The 23920-nt window shown below is 44.9% G+C and overlaps 1 protein-coding gene across 1 annotated transcript in view; it reads right to left on the bottom strand.

Moving 5' to 3' along the window:
- Positions 1–21959, bottom strand: part of NPHP4 (nephrocystin 4) — a 161947-nt gene extending 139988 nt beyond the window's left edge. Inside the window, 2 exon segments of the mRNA XM_036747336.1 lie at positions 19599–19751; positions 21825–21959. Coding sequence (XP_036603231.1) covers positions 19599–19751; positions 21825–21959 — 288 coding nt within the window.
- Positions 21960–23920: the final 1961 nt, after the last annotated feature.

The following is a 23920-nucleotide window of genomic DNA, read 5'->3' as shown; positions in this document are numbered from 1 at the left end:
AAATTTCTAGAAAGGTGAAGAGAGTTTGGTTGACAAGGGACTTGGGTTCTGAATTTTCTGTCGGTTTGCATAAAATCTTACTTTTTTTTTAAGCTGTTCGGGTATCTGAGTGCTACTTTATTACTGAGAAAAAGACTTCATCCTTTCAATAAATATTTATCAAGCATGAAAGCATATAGTATTTTGCTAAAGGATTTACAGGGAACTTGGAAGACACAGTCCTACAAGTTCACTATTTCAAAACTAGATAATAAAACTGTTTTGGGAAGCATGTGTATGTGTGTGCGTGTGTTTCTGTTTGTGTGTGTGTGTTTAGGAATGAACACACACACACACACACACACACACACACACACACATATATATATATAGAATATTGTAATTACTGTAATAGCAAAGTTCATCACAACATTGAAGACTCAAAGGCAATCACTCGAACTTTTACTCACTGTCTTTTTGTTCCATTTCCCTGGGTACATCACGGGGTAATGGAATTCCCAAAGACCCAAACCAGAAGCATGGAATCTTTCAGGCAAGTTTAGCTCACCCACTGTTCCCACTCACATGCTAACAGCATCCAACTAAGTTATGATTCCAGAAGGTGAACGAAAAAATGTAATTATTTATCAGGACAGCTTAGCAATAGTTGTAAACAAGTGCTTGAGTCCAAGGGAGCTATGTTGGAAAAGTAATTAAATAAAATCAGAGAATAAATTTCTATTCATCAATTGGAATTACCCGATTAGAAAATTCAAATCAAGCTCAGCAAATTATCTGCAAGAAATACCCACTTGTGACAGACTAGATGAGGCTTCTATTCACCCGGCTTCTTCACTTATCTACATTTGACAGTTTTTCTCCATGACAGGATAAACAGATTAATAAATCATCTAAACATTCTCTGTCTTAATGCTTTCATCTTCAAAACACACTGACACCATTTAGCCCTCGCACTGGGTTTTCATTATTCACCAAGACTGACAGAGCCAAAATTGGGCTTCAGAATACACACTTTTACTGAATGGCTCAACACATCTGTTTCTATAACTCCACTGGAGATAGGCCTGACCTCCTAAATGACATGTGTTCCTTTATCCTCAGACAGGAAAGAGACACCACCAGGGCTACAAGGACAGGTAAAGGCTAAGCAGAAACAAAAGATACTTCTTGCATAGAAACTAACTTTGAACCGATACCTAGAAACATTCTTTTCAATGAGATAAAGCTCAACATTGCATATACAGTCTCTATCTCTCTGACCAAGCCCCCAGTGCAGGTTTCCTTCAATGAAGAAGGTGAAATCTCCTGACAAAGAACACTGGCTTGAGAGCCAGAGGATCTGGCTTCTAGCCTTGGCTGTGGGTCTCGTTAGCTCTGATTGGAAGATCACAGCACTAGAACCAGAAGGAAACTTTAGAGGTCAGTCAACTAGTCCAAGACTCTCATTTTGCAAATATAAAACTGAGGCTCCCACCAAGGTTGAGTGACTTCCCTAAGGTCACACAGGTAATAAGGTGGCAGAGCTGAGTTCTTTGACTCCAAGTCCAGTATGCTATGACCTTTAACAAGTTGCCCAACCACTCTTAGGTCTCAGTTTCCTCATCTGAAAAATGGTGATGCCACCTGTCCTGTCGCCTCATACAAACATAAAATTTGAAGCAAAGTAGATGCCCATCAATTGGGGAAGAGTTAAACAAACTCTGGTACATGAATGTAATGGAACATTACTTTGCAGTAAGAAATGGTGACTGACGAACTCAGAGAAGCATGGAAAGATCTATGGGAACAGATGCAGAATGAGGTAAGCGAAGCCAAGAATACAATACATACAATGACTACGACAATGTAAACAGAAAGAACTGCAGCCACAAAAAAAAATCAAATATTGCAAAACTATAAAGAGAACCCTAACCCCCTAGACTGTGAGCTCTCACGTTAGATTGTAAGCTCCTTGAAGGCAGGGACTTGTTTGCCTTTCTTTGTACCCCAGCGCTTAGCATAGGGCCTGGCACGCAGTAGGCACTTAATACATGCTTACTATCTGACAGAAAGTAGAGATATGAAAAGATACTCCCAAGTTACTTCTTAGCAGATGTGGGAAGTCCCCAAGAGCAGTGTGCTGCACCTATCTTTGGGGTGTTTTCAACGTGCTGATCAGTTATGCTGAATTTTTTCTTCCTTTTTTTTTGTCTTTAAAAATATTATTTGTAATATGAGATAGCTCTCTAGGAGGGAGTTAGTGAGGGATACTGAGGGAAACTATAGTGATGTAAAAAAACAATAAAATACATAAATAAAAACTTTTTTAAAAAAAGATCAAATAAGGCTACCTAGCACATAGGAAAACACTAACTACCATTAAAGCATCATATAAACAGATGGGGTTATCACTATCAACCTATGCCTAGTGAACTCTGCCCAAGCAGAATTCTGCTCTGGTGAATCCTCAAGCCAGAAGCTATTCTTCTGAGTTGAAGTCCTACTGACAGTAGAATCAAGGGGTTGTAGAGCCAGGAAGGACCTCAGAGACCTTTGATTCTAACTTACCACCCCTTCATATTATAGAATCCATCTGTCAGGGTCCATTTCTGGAGCTACAGGGTCTTCACAGACAGATGAGCCAATCATGCTAAAAGTGACAGGCCCACTTATTGGTGTGTTTAAGAGAAGGCCATGCGGCTTAGCTGGAGACACCCAGGGGAGAGGGAGAAAAAGACAACCAGGAAAAAATCCTGGGGCAGCCCACTGAACTCTCCCCTTTCTCTCTACATATACTGTAGCCAGCCTGTGAAGCCCTCTCACCAGGGCTGGGACTAACACTTCTGAGGGAGGTGTGGGAAGGGGGTAAGGAAGAAATACAAGCTGCCCAAGAGCCTCCAACCACAGTGGAAAGAGGAATTCCTCAATAGTCTAGCAAGAGGCTCCTCCCAGAACATGGGGGGCTATCCCCAGTCATCTTGATCTATATCCTGCCACTAGACCCAGATGGCTCTAGAAGAGAAAGTGAGCCTAGTGACTTTGCACAGCCCTCCCTCACCGAAATCCAATTCACTTGCAAGTCATAACATCACCTTCCTGATGTCATGGTCCTCTTTGAGAAGAAAGGACAAACAACCAAACCCGAATAGGGCACGTGTTTACATCAAGTCTTCATAGACACTTTTTGGTAAATGCTTTGGCCGAGCTTGCTCAGCTCAGAGGGGCTATGAGCATCAGAGCAGCTCGAATGTTTCAAAGGGACGGGGAAAGTTCCTAGCTGGGTGAATGTAATTGGTTTCAAATCCCTGAAGTCACAGGCAGGGAGACAACGATCATCTAGGAAACTGATGTTTTCTAGACTGGAGTAAAAGATCCCAGATATGGGGGTTTCAGAAAAGAGATAGGGTAAGGGGGTACCAGACAGGAGGAAGGGACATAGCTGGGGAAGAGACAGCCTACTGGGCAAAGAAAGAAAGGGCATGAAAACTAGAGGTGTGGGGGGAGCTGTTTGTTTTGTTTTTTATCCCACACTATAGCACTACTATAGTGATAAAGTTCCCCAGACTAAAATATTCTCTGGAAATTTAAGAGGACTCAGAAAGTGCTCATGAATATACCATTAATTAGCTATGAATCTGCAACATTCTCACTAGTACCGACTGCTCCACTTCATCAACGTGAGGGCACAGTTTTGATCAAACCCCGATTCCTGAACACATCTCAGAGAAAAACAATCTTTCTTCCTCTTCCAGAAGCATCAAACTCATCGTTGGTGAACAGTAAGTGAGTAAAGCTGCTACTGAACCACAGTAACAGCAAAAGGACAAGACCTTCACAGAAGGGTAAAGCTCAGGGCAGATAAATGACTCCTAATCCTTCGCTGAAGGGGAAGTTCCCACCTCCCAGATAGGAGAGATACAGAAGAACTCAATCTAACCAACTCTCCATGAAACAAAACAGATTTCTATTGACTGGAACTGTATTTATCAGTCCCCCAAAGCATTAGAAAGGCAGTACTGTGGTTCTCCAAGCAGATAGGGTTAACAGATCAGTCTAGGACCACACTCTGAATACTCAGATCAATGGCAGGGACATTCACAGATTCCATGCAGATGAACTGAAACCCTTTCACAGCACCCACTTCTCATCAGGCAAACTCCACTGCTCTCCCCACTCTAACGAATAAGAAGCATTCAGGAATTAGTTCTCTTCTCCTTGGTTACGGGAAGCAAAAAGAGCCATGTTTAACTTCTGTGACACGGAAGACCCCAGAGGAGACAGACTGTGGGGTTCTAGCAACATCTGGTGGCTGAGGATGGACTCTGGCTAGGAGTGGAGCCTCATGCTCAGAACTGTGGGTGATGAATGAGAATTCCTGACCTGTTATTTTCACAAAATAAATAAAGGGGGAAAAAATGAGCTATGTCAGAAGCATACTTAGTTAAGGGAATGAATTTAACCAAGAATTATTTCTCTCTCAAAAATAAAATGTGGCAATTGCAGCAGATTTGGGCCTCCAAGGATTGTTTTTTGAAGATTATATATGTGTGTGTGTGTTTGTTTATATATGTATGTATGTGTGTCTGTGTGTATATATATATATATATATAGTCTATATGTAGAATGTATGTATATATTATGTGTGTGTGTGTATATATGTGTGCGTGCGTGTGTGTGTGTGTATATTAGTTGTTGTTTGTTCTCTAAGAGGACCAAAATGACATCACTATGTTAGAGTCAAGTTACAGTGCATCTGACAGTAGCCGATCAGACCAATACAAGCTCAGAATGCTCTACCACAGGTCGGGCACAAATAGCCCATGTGAACATTTGGGGGGAATTCTCCACATCTGTGCATCTCTTTTCTCTTGAGCTAGTTCGATTCCGCTTTGCTCAGAGAGCACAGCGCCTTCTCTGATGAAGGCACACTATGCTAGGCAGCCCTGTGCCAAGGTCTCCTATGTCATATAATCAATTCCAAAGTTCTTAAGAGAGGTCTTCAGAGTGTCCTTGTATCACTTTTTCTGACCATCATGTGAGCACTTGCCCTGAGGGAGTTCTCCATAAAACAGTCTTTGAAGTAAGCATACATTTGGCACTCAAACAAGGGCCAGCCCTTGGAGTTACACTCGCTGCAGCACAGTTTGAAGGAAATAGATCGTCCCGTGGTAATCACAGTGGAGGTCTCTCTCTTAGTCACTGCTGGCAAGACCCTTGCCAGAGTCCTCCTTAACAGGCTGATCCTTCACCTGGAAGATGGTCATCTACCTGAGAGCCAGCATGGCTTCAGAAAGGGCTGAGGAATGGTCCATACAGTGTTTGCTGCCTAACAACTCCAGGACAAATGCCAGGAGCAGAACAGAGGTTTGCACACAACATCTGTAGATCTGGAAAAATCTGGTTGCATAGAGAAGTTCATCAGTATCGCACATGAATTTCACAAGGGCATACTTGCCCAGGTCTGGCTGATGACCGATGCTCTCGTGCTTTCCCAGTCACCAGTGGAACGAAACAAGGCTGTGAGCTTGCTCCCATGCTTTTTAGCATGATGCTCTCAGCAATGTTGTATGTATATGTATGTAGTGTATATATATAAATAAAAAATATGTATATGTGTATATACGTGTATGTATATACACATATACACATATACACGTATACATGTGTACATATATATCTATGTTAGAATGAATTATTAAGTGACTCCAGGAAACAGAAAGATAATACTTCTCCCAAGAGGGAGACTTTCTGGATGCCAGTACTGAATCACAAAAGAGCCCTTATCTGGGCCCCACAAACAGCTGTAGGGCTGAGCCCAACAATTTGGGAGCACACAGGGAAACATGGGCCCAGCGGAGAAAGGGACAATTTACTCTACAAGAGAACACAGCTCATGCTCAGGTTAAGACCACTTTGAAAAGGATAGAAAAGCAGAATACAAATTAATAAAATAATATTCTGTCTTCAGAACTATATTCGATCATCCTGGTGGAATTCAGTACAAAATGAAGCATTTTAGAGTTCAGTTGATCAATGAATACACTTCTAGGCTAGGCATGTCTTCTAATGCATGTCTTCTAATGATAACAACAGTCCACACTGCTTTGGGGCTAGACTTCAGAGTTTTCAGAGGGTTTTCCTGGGCAACATCTCATCTCACAATAAGTAGCACAGCACGGTGGGAAGCACACGTGGCTGAAGCCACAGCCCTGGGTTCAAATCTTGGCTCAGCCACTGACATCCTCTGTGACCTTGGTCAAGTTATTTAATCTTACTGGGCCTCAGTTTCCTCATCTATAAAATGAAGGGGTTGGACCAAATCCAAGCCAACTGAATATGCATTAAGCACCCACTACATGCAAGTTATAGAAAGACAAAACAAAAGCCCCAACACTCAAGGCCATCATATTTTCTTGGGAGTTCCAACATGCAAACCATGTTGGAACCATATCTCCTTAGACAGTCTTTGCTTTTACTGATTATATATATATACATATATATATATACATATACATATATATATGTATGCTAAGTACAAATTTATATATATAACGTACACACATATGTATAATACACATGCATTATATATACACTTATGTATAATGTTATAAAATATATACAGATTGATATGTGCACATACACACATATTTTATATATGTTTTGTGTACACATGTATTCAGACATATGTAAAAATCATCAGATGATAGATTTAGAGATGGAAGGCACTTTAGTCCAATATGTATATACACACATGCATATAACATGCATGCTATGATGCATGTATGCAGTACATAATGCATTGAAGAGAAAGCTGGCCTAGGAATCAGGATCAACTGAGTTCAAGTGCCACCTCTGACATATACTAGCTGTATGGTCCTGAACAAATCACGTAACCTACAAGTTGGAGACTAATTACTGATTTGCATTGGAACAATAAACTCTCTCTGTCTACAGACAGAAAGATAGATGCACATATAACATTGAGATATATATCACATATTATATATAAAATTCCCTCTTCCTATTGATGTGTATGTGTGTTTGTATAAAATTGATGTCCTCTAGATCCACACACACACACAAACACACATATATTTATTCCTGTCCTTCCCCTTTTCTGGTAGCCTCCCTACCCCCCAAATCTAAAATCTTCTATTCCAGGTCAAACACTTCTAGTTTTCTAGCTGACTAGTATTATCTCCCTGACCCATGACTTCAAAGGGTGGAAATGTATAGAATCTAAACTTCATTGTAGTCCTCAATCTATGTTTCAATGACTGTTAACCCCATGAGAACTTAACCCCATGGTCTTATTATCCCCATGTTTTAGATAAGGAAACTGAGGTTCAAAGGATTCACTAAAGGTCACACCGCTAGTTAAGTGGTAGAACAGAGATCAAAACTCAGACTCACCTACATATTTTATACCACAAATCTAACTGTACCCTCACTGTTACTCCTCATTGCGGGGGTGGGGCGGGGTGGGGGGTGGTGGAGCCAAATTTGTAATTAGCAGAATCAACAAAAGTAAAGATCTCAACCAAATTCCAGTGCCCGTAAAAAGAAGGGAGGCCTGCATTGCTATTTTCATATTTATGGAAGCATGGCAATTATTCAGCACAATGTAATTGCATTGCTATGCCTTTCATGCTTTAAACATCTGTCTAAAAGAAGTCTCTGTGTTTGAATCTCGTGTGTGTGTGCGTGTGTGTCTGTGTGTGTCTGTGTGTCTGTCTGTCTATGATTGGGTGGGAATAAATCTCTTTAGAGGACTAAACTTGCATCAAACCTATTTTTATGAATTATAAATGTCAAGGTAATGAGAGGAAACTGCTGGGCTTGAAAGATGTGGTTAATTTCGCCTTCAGATTGAAATAGATTTTCTGTCCTCTGCTGCCCCCTGCTGCCTGCTTACTGTACAACCTCTCCACCCAGAAAGATTCTCCTCCCTCTCCTCCTCAGCCCCAGTTCCATGATGTGCCTGAGGGCCAGGACATCTCACATGCTGCACTTTCCCCCCAGGGCTGAGACTTCACACTTCCTTCAGTTTGTCCTGCTCATCAACACACACTAACCAAGATGACATCTCCCACATGTGTCCACACCACTCAGCTTCAGGGAGAGGGAAGCGGGCCTTAGATTCCCCCTAGGTTCTGAACCCAGAAGCCCAATAGTACACAACAAAGGAGATTGAGAAAAATGAAAGCAGCTTCTGAAATTCCCCGAACATTACACCGGCTTGTGGAACAAATCCCCTCAACCCTACTGATAATGAATGCTGTGAGAACTATCCTTTAAGAGGGAGGACATTAATTCCACAATTTAAGTGCTTTCTGTAGGCTGTGGTATGGGGTAGGGTGAGAGGTGGGGAGAAAAACAGTGGTAGAGAAAACATCCAGATACATCCAAGGGATAACTGCCCCCTGAGCGTGGCCAGTCACTGAGTGGTGAGTCCAGAGGCAGCAGCAGATTGGAGTCACCTCACGTTTTCAGCTTGCAGTAACAGGTCGTAATGGTTTACTAAGGACTAAATGACACCATGATCGTTGCTGTTGTTTTCCCTCATGTCTAACTCTTCGTGCTGCCATTTGGGTTCTTTTGGCACAGATACTGCAGTGGTTTGGCATTTCCTTCCCCAGCTCATTTTTCTGATGAGGAAACTGAGGTGAGCACGGTTAAGTGACTTGCTCAGAGTCACACAGCTAGAGAGTGTCTGAGGCAGAATTTGAACTCAAGTCTTCCTGACTCCAGACACGACACTCTATGTACCACACCACCACAGGAGGTAGCACGGTAAGGCAGAAAAGGCATAAGGTTTGGCTTCGGAGAGAAAATCGAGGCTCAAATGCCACCTCTGCCACTTGGGACCTGTGTGACCTTGACCAAATCACTTGACCTTACCAGGATGTCAGCTTATTATCTGTGAATTGAAGGGACTGGACTAGGGAACCCTAAGTTTTCTTTTAGCCCTTAATGTATGAGCCTATAATACTGTAAACTCGCCCAAAAACATTTTTTATTTTGTTTTGGGAGTACAACCTTCATCCCCTGATACATTGTGGAAAATTTCAAAACTGAAACATGGAGCATTCCTGCATGGTGAGGGTGAGAAATGGAGGAAAATGGGGGACGGAGCCAAGATGGTGGCTGGAAAGCAGGGACTTCCCTAAAGCTCTCCCCCAGGACCCTCCAAACACCTATAAAAAATGGCTCTGAACAAATTCTAGAACTGAAGAATCCACGAAATAGCAGAGGGAAGCTGGGCTCCAGCCCAGAACAGCCTGGATGGTCGCTGGGTAAGGTCTGTCGCACGGAGCTGGAAGCAGAGTAGAGCAGAGCCCAGCGTGGGCCGTGCCCGGACCATCCAGATCAAGAGCCAAGCCAAACAGGCCCTAGCATCCTGAATCAGTGAGCTGTGGCAGTTACCAGACTTCTCAACCCACAAACACCAAAGACAACAGAGAAGGTTAGTGGGAAAAAACTGTGGGGACAGAGTGAAAGGAGTTCGTGGTTCGGCCACTGTACCAGAGGCAGCGGAGGTGGTGCAGCTACAGAACTACAGCTGCAGTTGCTTCCAGCCCCAGGCCCACGTAGTGGGAGGAATTAAGTGTGGATCACAGCAAAAGTGCAGAGCTTGCTTAAGATCTGAGTCTGGTCCAGGTTGGCGGTTCTTGGGGGAGGAGGAGCGCTGGTGTGGCAGAGCTTGCTGTGTAGAAATAGCTCTGAAAACAACAGTGCAGTCCCTCAAGCTTGGAACAAAGTACTTGCTACTCTACAAGCAGTCATACCCAAACGAAAAACTCAAGGGTCAAGCAGCTGGCTGGGAACATGGCCAGGCAGTAAAAATGCACCCAGATTCAGTCTCAGACTTTGGAATCTTTCTTTGGCGACAAAGAAGACCAAAACATACAGCCAGAAGAAGTCAACAAAGTCAAAAAACCTACATCAAAAGTCTCCAAGAAAAACATGAACTGGTCTCAGGCCATGGAAGAGCTCAAAAAGGATTTGGAAAAGTAAGTTAGAGAAGTAGAGGAAAAATTGGAAAGAGAAATGAGAGTGATGCAAGAAACTCATGAAAAACAAGACAATGACTGGCTAAAGGAGACCCAAAAAATACTGAAGAAAATAACACCTTAAAAAATAGACTAACTCAAATGGCAAAAGAGCTCCAAAAAGCCAATAAGGAGAAGAATGCCTTAAAAGGCAGAATTAGCCAAATGGAAAAGGAGGTCCAAAAGACCACTGAAGAAAATACTACCTTAAAAATTAGATTGGAGCAAGTGGAAGCTAGTGACTTTATGAGAAATCAGGATATTATAAAACAGAACCAAGGGAATGAAAAAATGGAAGACAATGTAAAATATCTCATAGGAAAAACCACTGACCTGGAAAATAGATCCAGGAGAGATAATTTAAAAATTATTGGACTACCTGAAAGCCATGATCAAAAAAAGAGCCTAGATATCATTTTTTCAAGAAATTCTCAAGGAGAACTGCCCTGATATTCTAGAGCCACAGGGTAAAATAGAAATTGAAAGAATCCACTGATCACCTCCTGAAAAAGATCCCAAAAAGAAAACTCCTAGGAATATTGTCACCAAATTCCAGAGCTCCCAGATCAGGGAGAAAATATTGCAAGCAGCCAGAAAGAAACAATTTGAGTATGATGGAAACACAATCAGAATAACACAAGATCTAGCAGCTTTTACCTTAAGGGATTGAAGGGTTTGGAATATGATATTCCAGAGGTCAATGGAGCTGGGATTAAAACCAAGAATCACCTACCCAGAAAAACTGAGTATCATGCTCCAAGGCAAAATATGGACCTTCAATGAAATAGAGAACTTTCAAGCTTTCTCAGTGAAAAGATCAGAGCTGAATAAAAAATTTGACTTTCAAACACAAGAATCAAGAGAAGCATGAAAAGGTAAAGAAGAAAGAGAAATCATAAGGGACTTACTAAAGTTGAACTGTTTTGTTTACATTCCTACATGGAAAGATGATGTGTATAATTCATGAGACCTCAGTATTAGGGTAGCTGAAGGGAATATAGAGAGACAGAGGGCACAGGGTGAGTTGAATATGAAGGGATGATATCAAAAAAAAAATCAAATTAAGGGATTAGAGAGGAATATATTTGGAGAAGGAGAAAGGGAGATATAGAATGGGGTAAATTATCTCACATAAAAGTGGCAAGAAAAAGCAGTTCTGTTGGGAGGGAAGAGGGGGCAGGTGAGGGGGAATGAGTGAATCTTGCTCTCATTGGAGTTGACTTGAGGAGGGAATAACATACAGACTGAATTGAGTATCTTACCCCACAGGAAAGAAGGAGGAAGGAGATCAAAAGGGGGAACGATAGAAGGGAGGGCAGATATGGGGAGGAGGTAATCAAAAGCAAACACTTTTGAAAAGGGACAGGGTCAAGGGAGAAAATTGAATAAAGGGGGATACGACAGAAAGAAGCAAAATATAGTTAGTCCTTCACAGCACGAGTATTGTGGAAAGGTTTTACATAATGACACACATGTGGCCTATGTTGAATTGCCTGCCTTCTTAGGGAGGGTGGGTGGGGAGGGAAGAGGGGAGATAATTTGGAACTCAAAGTTTTAAAAGCAGATGTTCAAAAAGAAAAAAAGTTTTTTGCATGCAACTAGGAAATAAGATATACAGGCAATGGGGCATAGAAATCTATCTGGCCCTACAAGAAAGTAAGGGAAAAGGGGATGAGGGGGGTGGAGTAGGGCAACAGAAGGGAGGGCTGACTAGGGAATGGGACAACTAGAATATATGCCACCTTGGAGTGGGGGGGAGGGTAGAAATGGGGAGAAAATTTGTAATTCAAATATTAAATAAATAATGTTTGACACAAAATAAAGAAAGAAAGAAGTGGAGGAAAATGGTACTTTTTCTGCTCTTACTCTACATACACGAGAAAGAAACCACCATTTGGAACATCTTGATTCTATCATCCCAACCACAAAGGCAGGGGAGAATAAGGCCTATTTACCAATGTATCACAAAAGTAAGAGAAAAACATGAGGAAGATGTTTTGCAGGGCTACACTGGTGGGGCAAAAGGGCCTTGCCACACTTTCAAGACACGTATTCAGGAAGTTATCAGTAGATGTGCACTTCGATTATGGGATGAAATCCTCTTTCATTGAGAGAGCAGTGAAACCGCCCCTGGGTACAAGCTTGGTGCCTGGCCTCCTGAACACCAGAAACAGCCTGAGTTCCGTGACCTACCTTCATTTCCTTTCCTGGTCTTTTACGGTATGGACATTAGCTCCTCATGCAGGAAGCCATCCTAAAACAGGAAGACTATTTGTCACGTTAGCCGCACACTCAACACCCAATAGAAGAAGAATTGATCTATGCCAAAATGCTTAACTTCATTAAACCCAAGAGGGATGGGAAGCAATTAAAAGAGTAAAAATTATAAAGACACAATGGGAAACAATTCTGATGAGGAGGAAATGGGGCAGGGGCAGGGGCAGGGCCTCTCAAACACCGAGGGACAAAAGAGCCTCATGACCCAAGAGATAGAAGCTGATTAACCAAAGGGCCACAGAATTCTCAGGAAGGGGATGATGTCACACCAGGAGAGCAGAATTTTGGATGGTGCTGAGTTTCTACAGCCCAGAGCTAAGAAGCCTCATGGTAATGAGCCGTAATGGAGAGAAGCAAACCCTGATCTTGCTGCTTTCCTGTTACCAAAAGGATAGCCCCAGAGAAGGCAACAGCAGAGTTCCCAGGAAGGGTTCCTAGGCCTAAAGGAACCTGAACCTAGGGGAGTAAACCTCAATTTCCTCTACCAACATATGAAAGCAATGCATGCCCATCCTAATCTCTGTCTTACTCAATTAAATTGGAAAAGAGGGGGTGTCAATTTTTGGTTAAATGCAAGTCCAATATGAACTAAGGTACTTTATATACAATGGCTGACTTTGTAAAGAGAGTAGTTAGTGAAGCAGCTCTGAAACAAGGCATTTATTCAACCCCCTCCCTTTTTTGGCTGGAATTAATAAAAATTCCTGATTTCGAGAAAACAGTAGCTAGCTTTTGACACACCTGACGATGTGGGAACATTATAAAGGGCAGCTAGGTGGTGCAGTGCCTAGAACAACAGGCCCAGAGTCAGGAAGACTCCTCTTCCTGAGTTCAAATCTGGCCTCAGACACCTGCTAGCTGTGTGACCCTGGGCAAGTCACTTAATCCTGTTTGCCTCAGTTGCCTCATCTGTAAAATAAGCTGGAGAAAGAAATGCAAACAACTCCAGTATCTTTGCCAAGAAGACCCCAAAAGGGGCCATAAAGAGTCAGACACAACTGAAATGACTGAACAAGTCATTATAACATCATATGTCATTAAGATATTATAGAGAAAAAGCTCTTCCACTGACGGCCATCTAAAGCAGACAGGCTCTGTACACAGGACTGGATGCGTGAACAAGGAAACAGTAACCATCAGGCCTTGCCTTCAAGGCTCAGCTCAGCACCACCTCCATGAAACCTTCCCTGGTCCTCTCTTCCAGTCAGAAGTGAATTTCCTAGTACAACAATTATTTCTTACATGCAATAAAATGCAAACTCAGTGAAGGAAAAGAATGTTATGTTTGTACCCTGGTGCCTTCCACATAGCATTTAACAAATGTGCTGAACATACTGTGTACCTGTCACTGTGCTGGGTCCTAAGACTACAAAGCCAAAAATGAAAATGTCCCTGCTTCCATTCTATCAGGGCAGATGGCACATACTTCTAGAAATAGATACAAAATAAATTCAAGGTAAGATTGGAAGACTGGAGAGACAGTAGCCACTGGGAGGGTCAGAAAAGGCTTCATGTGGGAAGTGGTGCTTAAGCTGGGCTTCCAAGGAAAGGAAGAATTCTAAGAAGCAGAAGTGAGTAATGGGTGTGTTCTTGACAGGAGGGAGAGCCTGGGCAAAGGCATGGAGGTGGGAAACACGTGTCAAGTGTGAAGAACAGCAAGGTGGAAAGCCTGGCTGAGCCACTGAAAGGGATCAAGGGTACACAGAGAGGGGCTGGAGCAGGGAGAAGGGTCACCTTTTCATCAGAGACTAGAGTAAAAGAGGGTAGGGGGGAGTGGTAGGGGTGATATGGAGAGATTGTGAGATGCAAAATAGAGGAAAAGAAGCTCACGGCAAATAACAGCAAACATTTATACAGCACCTCCCATGTGCCCAGCACCATGCTCAGTACTTTACAAATAGTACCTCATTCAATCCTCCCCTCAGCCCTTGGAGGGAAGGACCCGTTGTAATCCCCACTTTACGTATGAGGAACCTGAGGCATCTTGTGGCTACTCGATCATTTCAGTCCTGTCCGACGCCCCATGACCCCATTTGGGGTTTTCCTGGCAGAGATACTGGGGCAGTTTGCCATCTCCTCCTCCAGCTCATTGTCAGTTGTGTCCGACTTTGCGATCCCATCAGGGGTTTTCTTGGTGGAGATACTGGCGTAGTTTTCCACTTCCTTCTCCAGCTCACTTTACAGATGGGGAAACTGAGGCAAACAGGGTGAAGTACTTGCCCAGGGACACACAGTTAGGAAGCAAGGCAAAATTTGAACCATGAAGATAAGTCTTCCTGACCGCAGGCTCATGCTCTATTCACTGCACCACCAGTTTTTGCAGTAAAGGAGAGGGCTTGGGGAGGGCCTGGGGAGGCCTGGGGAGGGGGCAGCATAGGAGGCTGGAGCAATCAAAAGGAGAAGGCTTAGAACGGCTCTGTTACTGAACTGATGAGAATACATGGGGCTCTCCCCGGCCCCATTAGAACTTCAAGATACACATGCAGATGGAAACAATGAAGGATTCAACAGCCAAGGGGACTGTCTGAAAGCCTGTCTGACCACATCCCTCCCTCGGTGAGGTCCATGACTCCCGATGGCCTCTAGCAGCCACAGAGATGGCTCGGCTTGGCCCCTCCTCTGGCTCCGGCATCCTTACACTTCACCCCCTTCCTCATACTGATTCAGGTACCCTGGCCTACGTGCAAACCCTCCAACATGCCCATCCCACTCCCATCTCTGGCCTTGTACTGTTAATGCATTTGTGTTCAATTTGAAGATCTTCCCATCCATTAATAGGCCCATGTGCCATGCTTAAGTCACATGGAGGCCTAAGTTACATGAAGCCTGTGGTGGGAGGAGCTTGTTGAATAAGTGGAACAGGCAGGAGTGGAGTAGAAAGTTAGAGTAGTTAGAGCTGGAGGGTTGTGAGGCCCTCTGACCCTGAAGAAGTGTGTGTGTGTGTGTGTGTGTGTGTGTGTGTATACACATAGATATATATATATATATACTCTGAGGTTAGAATTTTGCTTTGGAGCTCACTCATGGGAAGAGTGTTCATGTGATGTAATCAGATGAGACTCTGGGTAGCTGTTAAGGAGCACCGCCCCCCAGCTTTGAAAAACCCAGATGTTGGTGCTTCTCTCTCTCTGTCTGGTGATTATGTACGTATTGCTATGGTCAGACAGAAGCCTGTCTGTTGATTTTCATAAACTTCAACTTGTAATTCCTGCTTGTGCTTTCTCTGAAGTTCAAGGTGCTATGTTTAATTAAACTAAAATTGTAAACCCCTTTAAGTTGCTTTCCTTCAGAAAAGCCAATCAAAGAACCTGTGCTAGCAACCTTCCTGTGTGCCAGTTTTATTAGTCTTATGCCCCCATAGCAGCTGCTAGTAACATTGGTGTTACAGGCCTCTGGCCTGGGGGTCCCCAGTCCTCAACTGTCTGCCCCCACATTTGCCTCTCAAGCCTCCTGGCCTCCAAGCCCGCCTTCCACAAGAGGCCTGTCTGCATCCACCCAGACACTGGGGTTTTTGCCTCTGAGTGACCCACCCACCCAACCAGGTGTTCTCTATTTACGTGTTGTCTCCCCATTCGAGTGTGAGCCTCTGGAGGGCAGGGACTATTTTTGCACTATGTGCCAGGCACATAGCTGTTGTTTGTTGTTCATTTCTGAAGAGCACCAATGACATCAGCTAAGTGGGCAGCCAGGTGGCACAGTGGATAGAGCACCAGCCCTAGAGTCAAGAGAACCTGAGTTTAAATATGGCCTCAGGCACTTAATAGCTCTGTGACCTTGGCCAAGTCATTTAAAAACAGCTGTTTGCCTCAGTTTCTTCATCTGTAAAATGAGTTGGAAAAGGAAATGGCAAACCACTCCAGCCTCTCTGCCAAGAAAATCCCAAGTGAGGTCAGCAAGAGTCAGACATGACTGAAACAACTGAATAACAATGACCACACAATGACCACACGCAGATACAGATACAAAGGGCAAAAGGGAAGCAGGCCCTGTCTTGAAGGAGCTTACACTCCACTGGCGTCTGGGGGGGGGCGGGGCAACACGTTCATAGACATATAAATTCAGGGTACATATAAAATAAACACACAGTGAGGGGGTAGTGGCTCCTGGGGAGTGGAATCAGGAAAAGTCCCTTGAAGACAACAGGCCTAGGGCTGAAAAAGGTGAGGCGGTGAGAGAGAAGGCTCCTTGCATGAGACATAACCTGGGCAAAGGTGCAGAAGAGGAGATGGGCAGTCGTGAGTGTCCAAGGAATCAGGAGGCAGCAACCTCATCACCCTCTGCCCTTGCCCACATCTACTATTAGGCTCAGGGGACAGTGTATTTTAGGAAGAACACTGAGAAGCTGGAGAGTGTCCAGAGAAGGGCAACCAGGATTTGAAAAGGATGGCGAATCAGACAAAGGCTTAAAGACTGTCTACATAGGAGGAACGTGATGGCCACCTTCAAATATTCAAAGAGCTGTCCCATGGAAGGGTAAGGATTTGCCTTGAGAAGTCAAAGCAATGGGCCAAAGTTGGAAGGAGAAAAACTGAGGCTGGACGTTCCCAACCATCAGGGCTATGCCCCATATGGAATGAGGCTCAGAGGCGGAAGTCCCAGCCCACCTTACTCGAGGTCTCTGAGACAATGAACACCTCTCAGTTATACAGTAAAGAGAGTCCTTCTGTCAGGTGAAGCTTGACTTCAAAGACCTCTGAGGTCCCCCCTTAAACAGAAGGACTGGGGCAGGAACCTGTGACCTCGAGGCCACATATGGCCTTCTAGGTCCTTGGGTGCAGCCCTTTGACTGAATCCAAGTTTTACAGAACAAATCCTTTCATTAAGGGGACTTGTTCTGTAAAACTTGGATTCAAAGGGCCACAACCGAGGACCTAGAAGGTCACATGCGGCCTCAAGGCCACAGGTTCCCCACCCCTGGACTGGGGTATAATGTTGCCACATGCACACACCCTGCTCCATGATTCTGAAGGTACACTCTCTGAGCATATAGCAAGCATTGCCACATGATGAGAAGTGATCTCAACTACCCTTAACCATTTCTGACCTTCAGGGTAGAAGTGAAATCTACAGAAAAGTCCCAAATCCTCCATGGCTTCACCGTGACCCTCAGACCTAACTGCAGCCAGAGACAAGCACCATTTGTGACAGGCTGCATACGTGTCAGGAGAGAAGGGGAATCCATCCATCCATCCATCTATTTGGCCATCAGAGTCCCAGCACCCAAAGGCCAGAACAATGCCTTCAAAGTCACATCCACCCTCACTACAGCCAATTACACACAATTATTTGTCCATGAGAGGACGTGTCTGTCTAATCACAAAAGAAGGCAAACTGAGCCTCTGGTGAGGATGGTCAGCTCCACGAGGAGCTAAGAGATGTGGCTAGCCGGTGGTCTGAGCAGTGCATCAGTGTCCCTGAAGGACAGGCCCCAAGGAAAGCCTTCAGCAGCTCATGTACATGCTCCATGTAGGCTTCTGGAATGATGGAGACAAGACACACCCAAGATGGGAAGAAGAGAAGGCATGGTTGGGCTGCACTCTGCACCTCCCACAGACAGAAATTAGGAAGTACTGATGTATTAAAGGAAGAATCCTCAGTAAAATCCTGCTTCCCATAAGCGCATGCTTTGATCACTGAGGAAGCAGTTACGAGAGGCATCTGACCAAATGGATAAAGTGGCTCCGGTGAAACAAAGCCACTCACGAAAACCATGAGCCCGGAAACCGGGAGGAAGGCCAAGCTCTGGTCCAGACTCCGCCTAAGAAGCTAGGGGACTACAGACAGTCATGTCATCTCTCATGGGAAAAACGAAAAGATTAGAATAGACGAAGGTAACCCCTAAGGTTCTGCCTACTTCTAATCTAAATATAAAATGTAATTAAAATCAAGAAGCCTTTATTAAGTGCCTACTAAGTAGAGGACGCCATACTAGGCACTGGGGGAGACACAAAATTTAGAGAAGACAAAAAAGTCCCTAGAATTAAGGAAGAATCACAGAATTTGAGAGTTGGAGGGGATTCCAGTAGCCATCTAGTCTAATCCATACGTGAAAGGAAGCTCCACTGTAGCATACCCTTACAAGTATGGGTGGTGGTCAGCCGGACTCTGTCTGAAGAGCTCCAAGGAGGCAGAACCCATCACCTTCTCGGGGCAGCCCAGGACATCTCTGGACAGCTCTGCCACCTTCTGGGGCAGCCCAGGACGTCTCTGGATGCTTTCACCTCTTAGGAGGCAGTTTCAGATATCAAGCTCAACCTGCCTCTATGATACTCCATCCCTGTTCTCCAGGTTCTAGCCTCTAAGGCCTCTGAAATACCTGAAGACAGCTATTATATCCCCTCAAGCTCTCTCTTTTCCAGGTTAAACACCCCGAGCTCATTCAAGTGATCCTCAGATGAGCAAGACTCAAGGTCCTTACCTGGCTAGGCAGCACTGTGTGGACAGAGCCCTGGGCCTGGAGTCAGGGAAACCCGAGTTCAAAACCAGCCTGGGATATTTATGAGCTGTGTGACCCTGCGTAAATCACTTTACTTCTGTCTGCCTCAGTTTCCTTAACTATAAAATGAGGATAATGACAGTGAGATGTTTGTAAAGTGCTTGGCACAGCCTGGCACACAGTAGGTGCTATTTAAATGATCGTTCCCTTCCCCCTCCCCCGGCTGCCCTCCTCTAGATTCTCCACATCTTGCCAACGTCTTCCTTGAAGCGTGTGCACAGAAGTAAACACAGAAGTGCAGACGAGGTGTGATGAGCACAGTCAGTGGGGGGAGCACCCCCTCATTCCAGGCTGCCTTTCTCAATGTAGTCTGAGAATGCATGAGCTCCTTGATGGCCACATCACATCGCTAACTCATAGTGAGCTTGTGGGCCGCTAAAACCTTCGGATCTTTCTCAGCCCAATGTTCTCTCATCATTCCCCCCATCAAATCTTTCTGAAGCCTTTCTGTGGTACCTGATTATAAGATTTTATCGTTATGCCCGCTGAATTTCATCTAATTAGACTCAGTCAAATCCTAGCCTGTCTAGAGCTTTCTGGATCCTGACTGTCATCCCAACACGCACAGAGATCATAGTAATTCACAGCAGCACATGCTGCATGCATTAGAGAAGGACAGAACAAAGTACTGGACCCCTGGGAACCCGGGCAGGGACACCCCACGTCTTTGGAGAGCAGCCATCGGGTGCTCTGCTCAGTGGAGACATCTCTGCCCCAACGGGCCCCCGCCTGCTCGCTCCCACCCCCCAAAAAGGCCCCATATTGAGTGTTCCTTTACCATCCTTGGGCTCTACCTCATTGAAGATGATCCTGGGCTGCTCTCCAACCATGTGCTTCGCTGGCCTCGCTGCGCTTTTCCACGTCCTCCCAAAGAAGTGTCGATAGGTCACATCAAAGAGAGAAATACGGAGATGGTACTCCACACTAGACAGCGCCTCCAGCACCCTCTGGGAGACAAAAGGCACAAGACCCCACCTGAAGGCGCCCCTGGGTCCCCACCAGATCCAGCTGTGCCGGGAACCCCATCCAAATGACTCAGGGGTCATTGCTGGGACCTGGGGCATGGCAGCGGGCTCCTCTGGGAAAGGGGAAATCCAAGCTAAGCCCTCATTTGGGGCCAAGCAGCAAGAAAACCAGAGGAAGAGCCCAGCGTCTCGTGGCTTCGTTCGGTCTAGATAGCTGCAGTAGGTTTATTCATACACAGCCACCTTTTCTGCAGGTTCTTGCTACCAGCTGCTGAATGCCCAACAAGAGAGGGGACAAAAGTCCTGGTCTGGTTCTCTGCCCCTGGGCCAAACAACTCCTGGGATTTTCATCCTCCACAGGGACCCTGTTTAAACAACCTGCTTTTTAGGAAGAATCTTTTGACTTTAAATTTTGGTCTAGTGGAGATAGCCCTGAATCAGGAAGCAGAGTAGTGGGGTTCGGACCCCAACTCTGGGGGTGACTACCAGTGTGACCTAGAGCAAAATACTTCAGTTCCCAACTGGCTGGGCCCTAGCGCCCAACTCTATAAAATGAAGGCTGGGAGACCTCCAGCTGTCTGCCAGGCCTAGATCTGTGATCCAATAAATCTAAAACCCCCAGAAAAAGGGCTCAGAAATGGCTCACCCAAATTAGAGAAGCACTTTATTTTAGTTAAATTAATTTTAATTCTTTAAATGAATTACAAAATGTTCAAAAGAACTGCAATCAAACTAAGCTAAATGAAAATGATAAATGGGGCAGAGGACAGAGCCCCAGGCCTAGACTCAGGAAGACCTGAATTCAAATCCAGTCTCAGACACTCACTAGCTATGTGACCGTGGATAAGTCATTTAACCCTTGTCTGCCTGAGGTTCTTCAGCTGTAATGGGGTAGTGACAGCACCTACCTCCCAGGGTTGCTGTGTGGGTCAAGTGAGATAATGTTGGTAAAGCACTTAGCACGGTCACTGGCACATAGTAGGCACTATATAAATTCTTTTTTCCTTCCCCTCATATTGATAAGAAAGAACTGCCTAGAAATCATTAACAAGGTTCTCGTGAGGGCCAAAAGTCAGCACGTAACAGCTTCCACATCTGGTCTGAAGTCAGAGCCACCATCACACACAGAACGAGCAACTCTCAGAGGCTGACCCTGTTTTATTTAACATCCTCTTTTGATAGTTACTAGGCTGACATAGGAGCAAGGGTCTAAATTAGATTCCTTTTTTATTGCGTCACATCCCCAGACCCTGCAAAATGATGATGGTGCTCCAGCATGATCACCAGGGCACATTTCAGACGCCGTGAGTCCCCATTAAGCAGAATGTACAGAAAAGCTCCTTCATTAGCAAGAAATAACAATACAAACGCCAAGTTACAGAGAGAGCTAAAGTAAAGCAAATCCCCGGAGTCCAGTGTGAAAAACATTGCTCAGATCCCAGGGGAGGTCAGGGATGGGCAATACTGTACCCTGTCTGCGCAAGAAGGATGCTCTGCCTCCTTAGAGATTCCAAGCCATGTGGGATCTGGATGGATGTCAGAAGATGAAAAAAATCTCTCACAGAGGCTCTCTGTCGGCTAAAGGACATCTGTCAGGATCAGAGTGACAGAACCTGCCCTGCTTGAGTCTGGGAAAACTCCGATGGAATGAAAGCAAAAGGGCTTTTGATATGTGCGCTAATAAGGCTGACGGGAGGCCCAACAGCTTTGTACTGTTCTGGCCTTAATTAAGAAACATGAAAAGGCCAGTTTGGTGGAACCAGTATGAACAAGCTCATCTCTTAAAAACAGGGGGTAACTATTACCTCTGAACTGTGTGTACATGTGCGTGTGCGTGTGTGTGTGCATGTGTGTGTGTGTGCGTGTGCTGCCACTGGTTTTCAAAAGCTCTCTAATTTCCCTGACCAGCTGACGGACAGTCACTCTGTCTCAGAAAACGAGCAGGACCCAAGGTCATGGTCACAGTGTTACAGACACAAGAGTAAGCTGAAATCAATGTGTTAACTTGCAAACTGATCCCAGCTGAAGCTAATAACAACACACATGCTTCTTTACCTGCTTAATTTGCAGCCCATCGAGCCACTTCAGGACACACTGAAATGCCGTCGACTCCTTCGAAAGCTGGCGCCCTCTCTGCGGATGGGGGGGCACGAAGAGGTTTTGTACGAATGTTTGGTGCCACTCAGTCATCCTCGCGGTTGCAGGGTCCCTCCTGTCTCTGGATTACCTGTGCCATTCATGTGGGAGGAAGAGCAAGCAAAATTACCACATCAATAGTGCTCATCTTCACGCTGCCCCCACCCAAGGAGAGGGCCCCTCCTCACTGCCCAGGTGGGCTTGGTGCATGCAGCCACACGGGTCAGTGCAGATCTGACCTCCTTGCAACCAGAGTGATTCAAATACTTCTCCTGTTAAGCAGAAACGATTCTGATTTGACATAACGCTTCACTATCTCTCCTCCCATTAAGAGCCTGGGCTTTGCAATGGGGTTGGTTAGGAGCTGAGAAACCATGCAAGGTAGGGCAGCACCTTGCTTGGCACTGTTCATTTATGCCATGAGCCTTTACTGTGCACCTTCTATGGGTAAAACAACTTTCCAGGTGGTGGTGAGATACAAAAATAAATAATAAAATGCCAACCTGGCCCTCAAGCAGTCTCCTTCAAGCTAAGCCCTCCCATAAATCCACCACAGGTCAAGCCAACATCCCAGGGGTCTTCCTCTAGTCAGTCGATAGTCAACAGGCATTTATCAGGCACTGACTGTGAGCCAGGCACTGTGCTGTGCTCCGTCTCTCAGCACCGCAAAGATACTGCTGGAGCATGTGGGTCGCCCATCAATTAGTTATTCCCTGCTCTTGCTACTCAGCCAGCCCACCTTTTTTTGTAGGGTCATACATTTTGGAGCTGACAGCCTTTCCTCTTCTGTAATGTGCTCCAGCGTGAATTTGCTGATTGCCTCCTCCCCACCTCCCAAAGTGAACCTCATCATGGCTACGTGGTTGGTTCTCAAATCCTCTGGAGTCTTTAAAGACTGCAGTATTCCATGTAGCCACAAAACATTGCCAAGAGAATGAGAGTGTAAAAAAGATAGAATTCTGTTTCATGTGCACAGATAAATATAAATATCAATAAGAAAATGTTTAAATGCATAAAAGAAATATATTGTGCTAGGAGAACAGACTAAAGGCAAGCAGCAGTCAACAAGCATTAATCAAGTCCACACTCTGTACCAGGCACTGTGCTAAGCACTAGGGATACAAGGCAAAACCAGGCCCCTGGCCTGGAGGAGCTCACAATCTAAAGGGAGAAACAACATACAAATAAGTGCAAATTACATAGGATAAAATGGAGATAATCCCAGAGGGAAGGTGTTGAGGAGCAGCAAGGCCAACACTGCAGGATCACAGAATTCAGGGAAGGGAATGAGGCATGAGAAAAGTGGAAAGGTAGGAGGTGACCAGGTTATAAAGAGCATTTAATGCCAAATGGAAGATTTGCTATTTGATCCTGGAGGCAACAAGGAGTCACTATCGCTCACTAAGCCTGGGGTGACACAGTGACTTACAGCAGCTAAGAGGTGCATTGGGTGGAGTGCTGGACCTCAAATGAGGAAGATCTGAGTTCAAATCCATCCTCAGACACTTACCAGCTGTGTTACCCTGGACAAGTTGCTTCACCGCTGCCTGCCTCAGTTTCTTCAACTGTAAAATGGAAATAGTACGAGGTTTGCAGGGCTGTTTTGAGGATCAAACAAGATATCTGTTAAAGTGTTTAGGACACAGACGCTAGCCACTGCTGCTGTTAATACTGCTATGCTTTGTTAAAATCACCTTGGCGGCTGGGCAGAGGATAAGATGGCATCAGGACAGGCTCGAGGCACACAAAAGAGGGCCCTTCCCATGCACAGGCACAGCCCCATCTCCAAATTTAAAAAAGATGGTCAAAAGATAGGGCTCACTCACTGGGCAAAATAAACTCCAGTAAAACAGGTCATAAAACGTATTACTGAAAAGAGCCCATTTTCTAAAGGCCACCCGTGCTAGACTGAGTTGACACTGTGTTGGTTAGCTTTACTAAAATACTCCTTCCACTCCCTTCCTTTTTCCTTAATTCTTGGTTATAAGGGATGGTTCTCTGGGTGAGGAAGGTAT

This window comes from Trichosurus vulpecula, chromosome 2 (genome assembly GCF_011100635.1).
Source record: "Trichosurus vulpecula isolate mTriVul1 chromosome 2, mTriVul1.pri, whole genome shotgun sequence".
Lineage (NCBI taxonomy): Eukaryota > Metazoa > Chordata > Mammalia > Diprotodontia > Phalangeridae > Trichosurus > Trichosurus vulpecula.
Note: the sequence above shows the minus strand (reverse complement) of the source record. Positions and strands in the feature narration are given on the sequence as shown.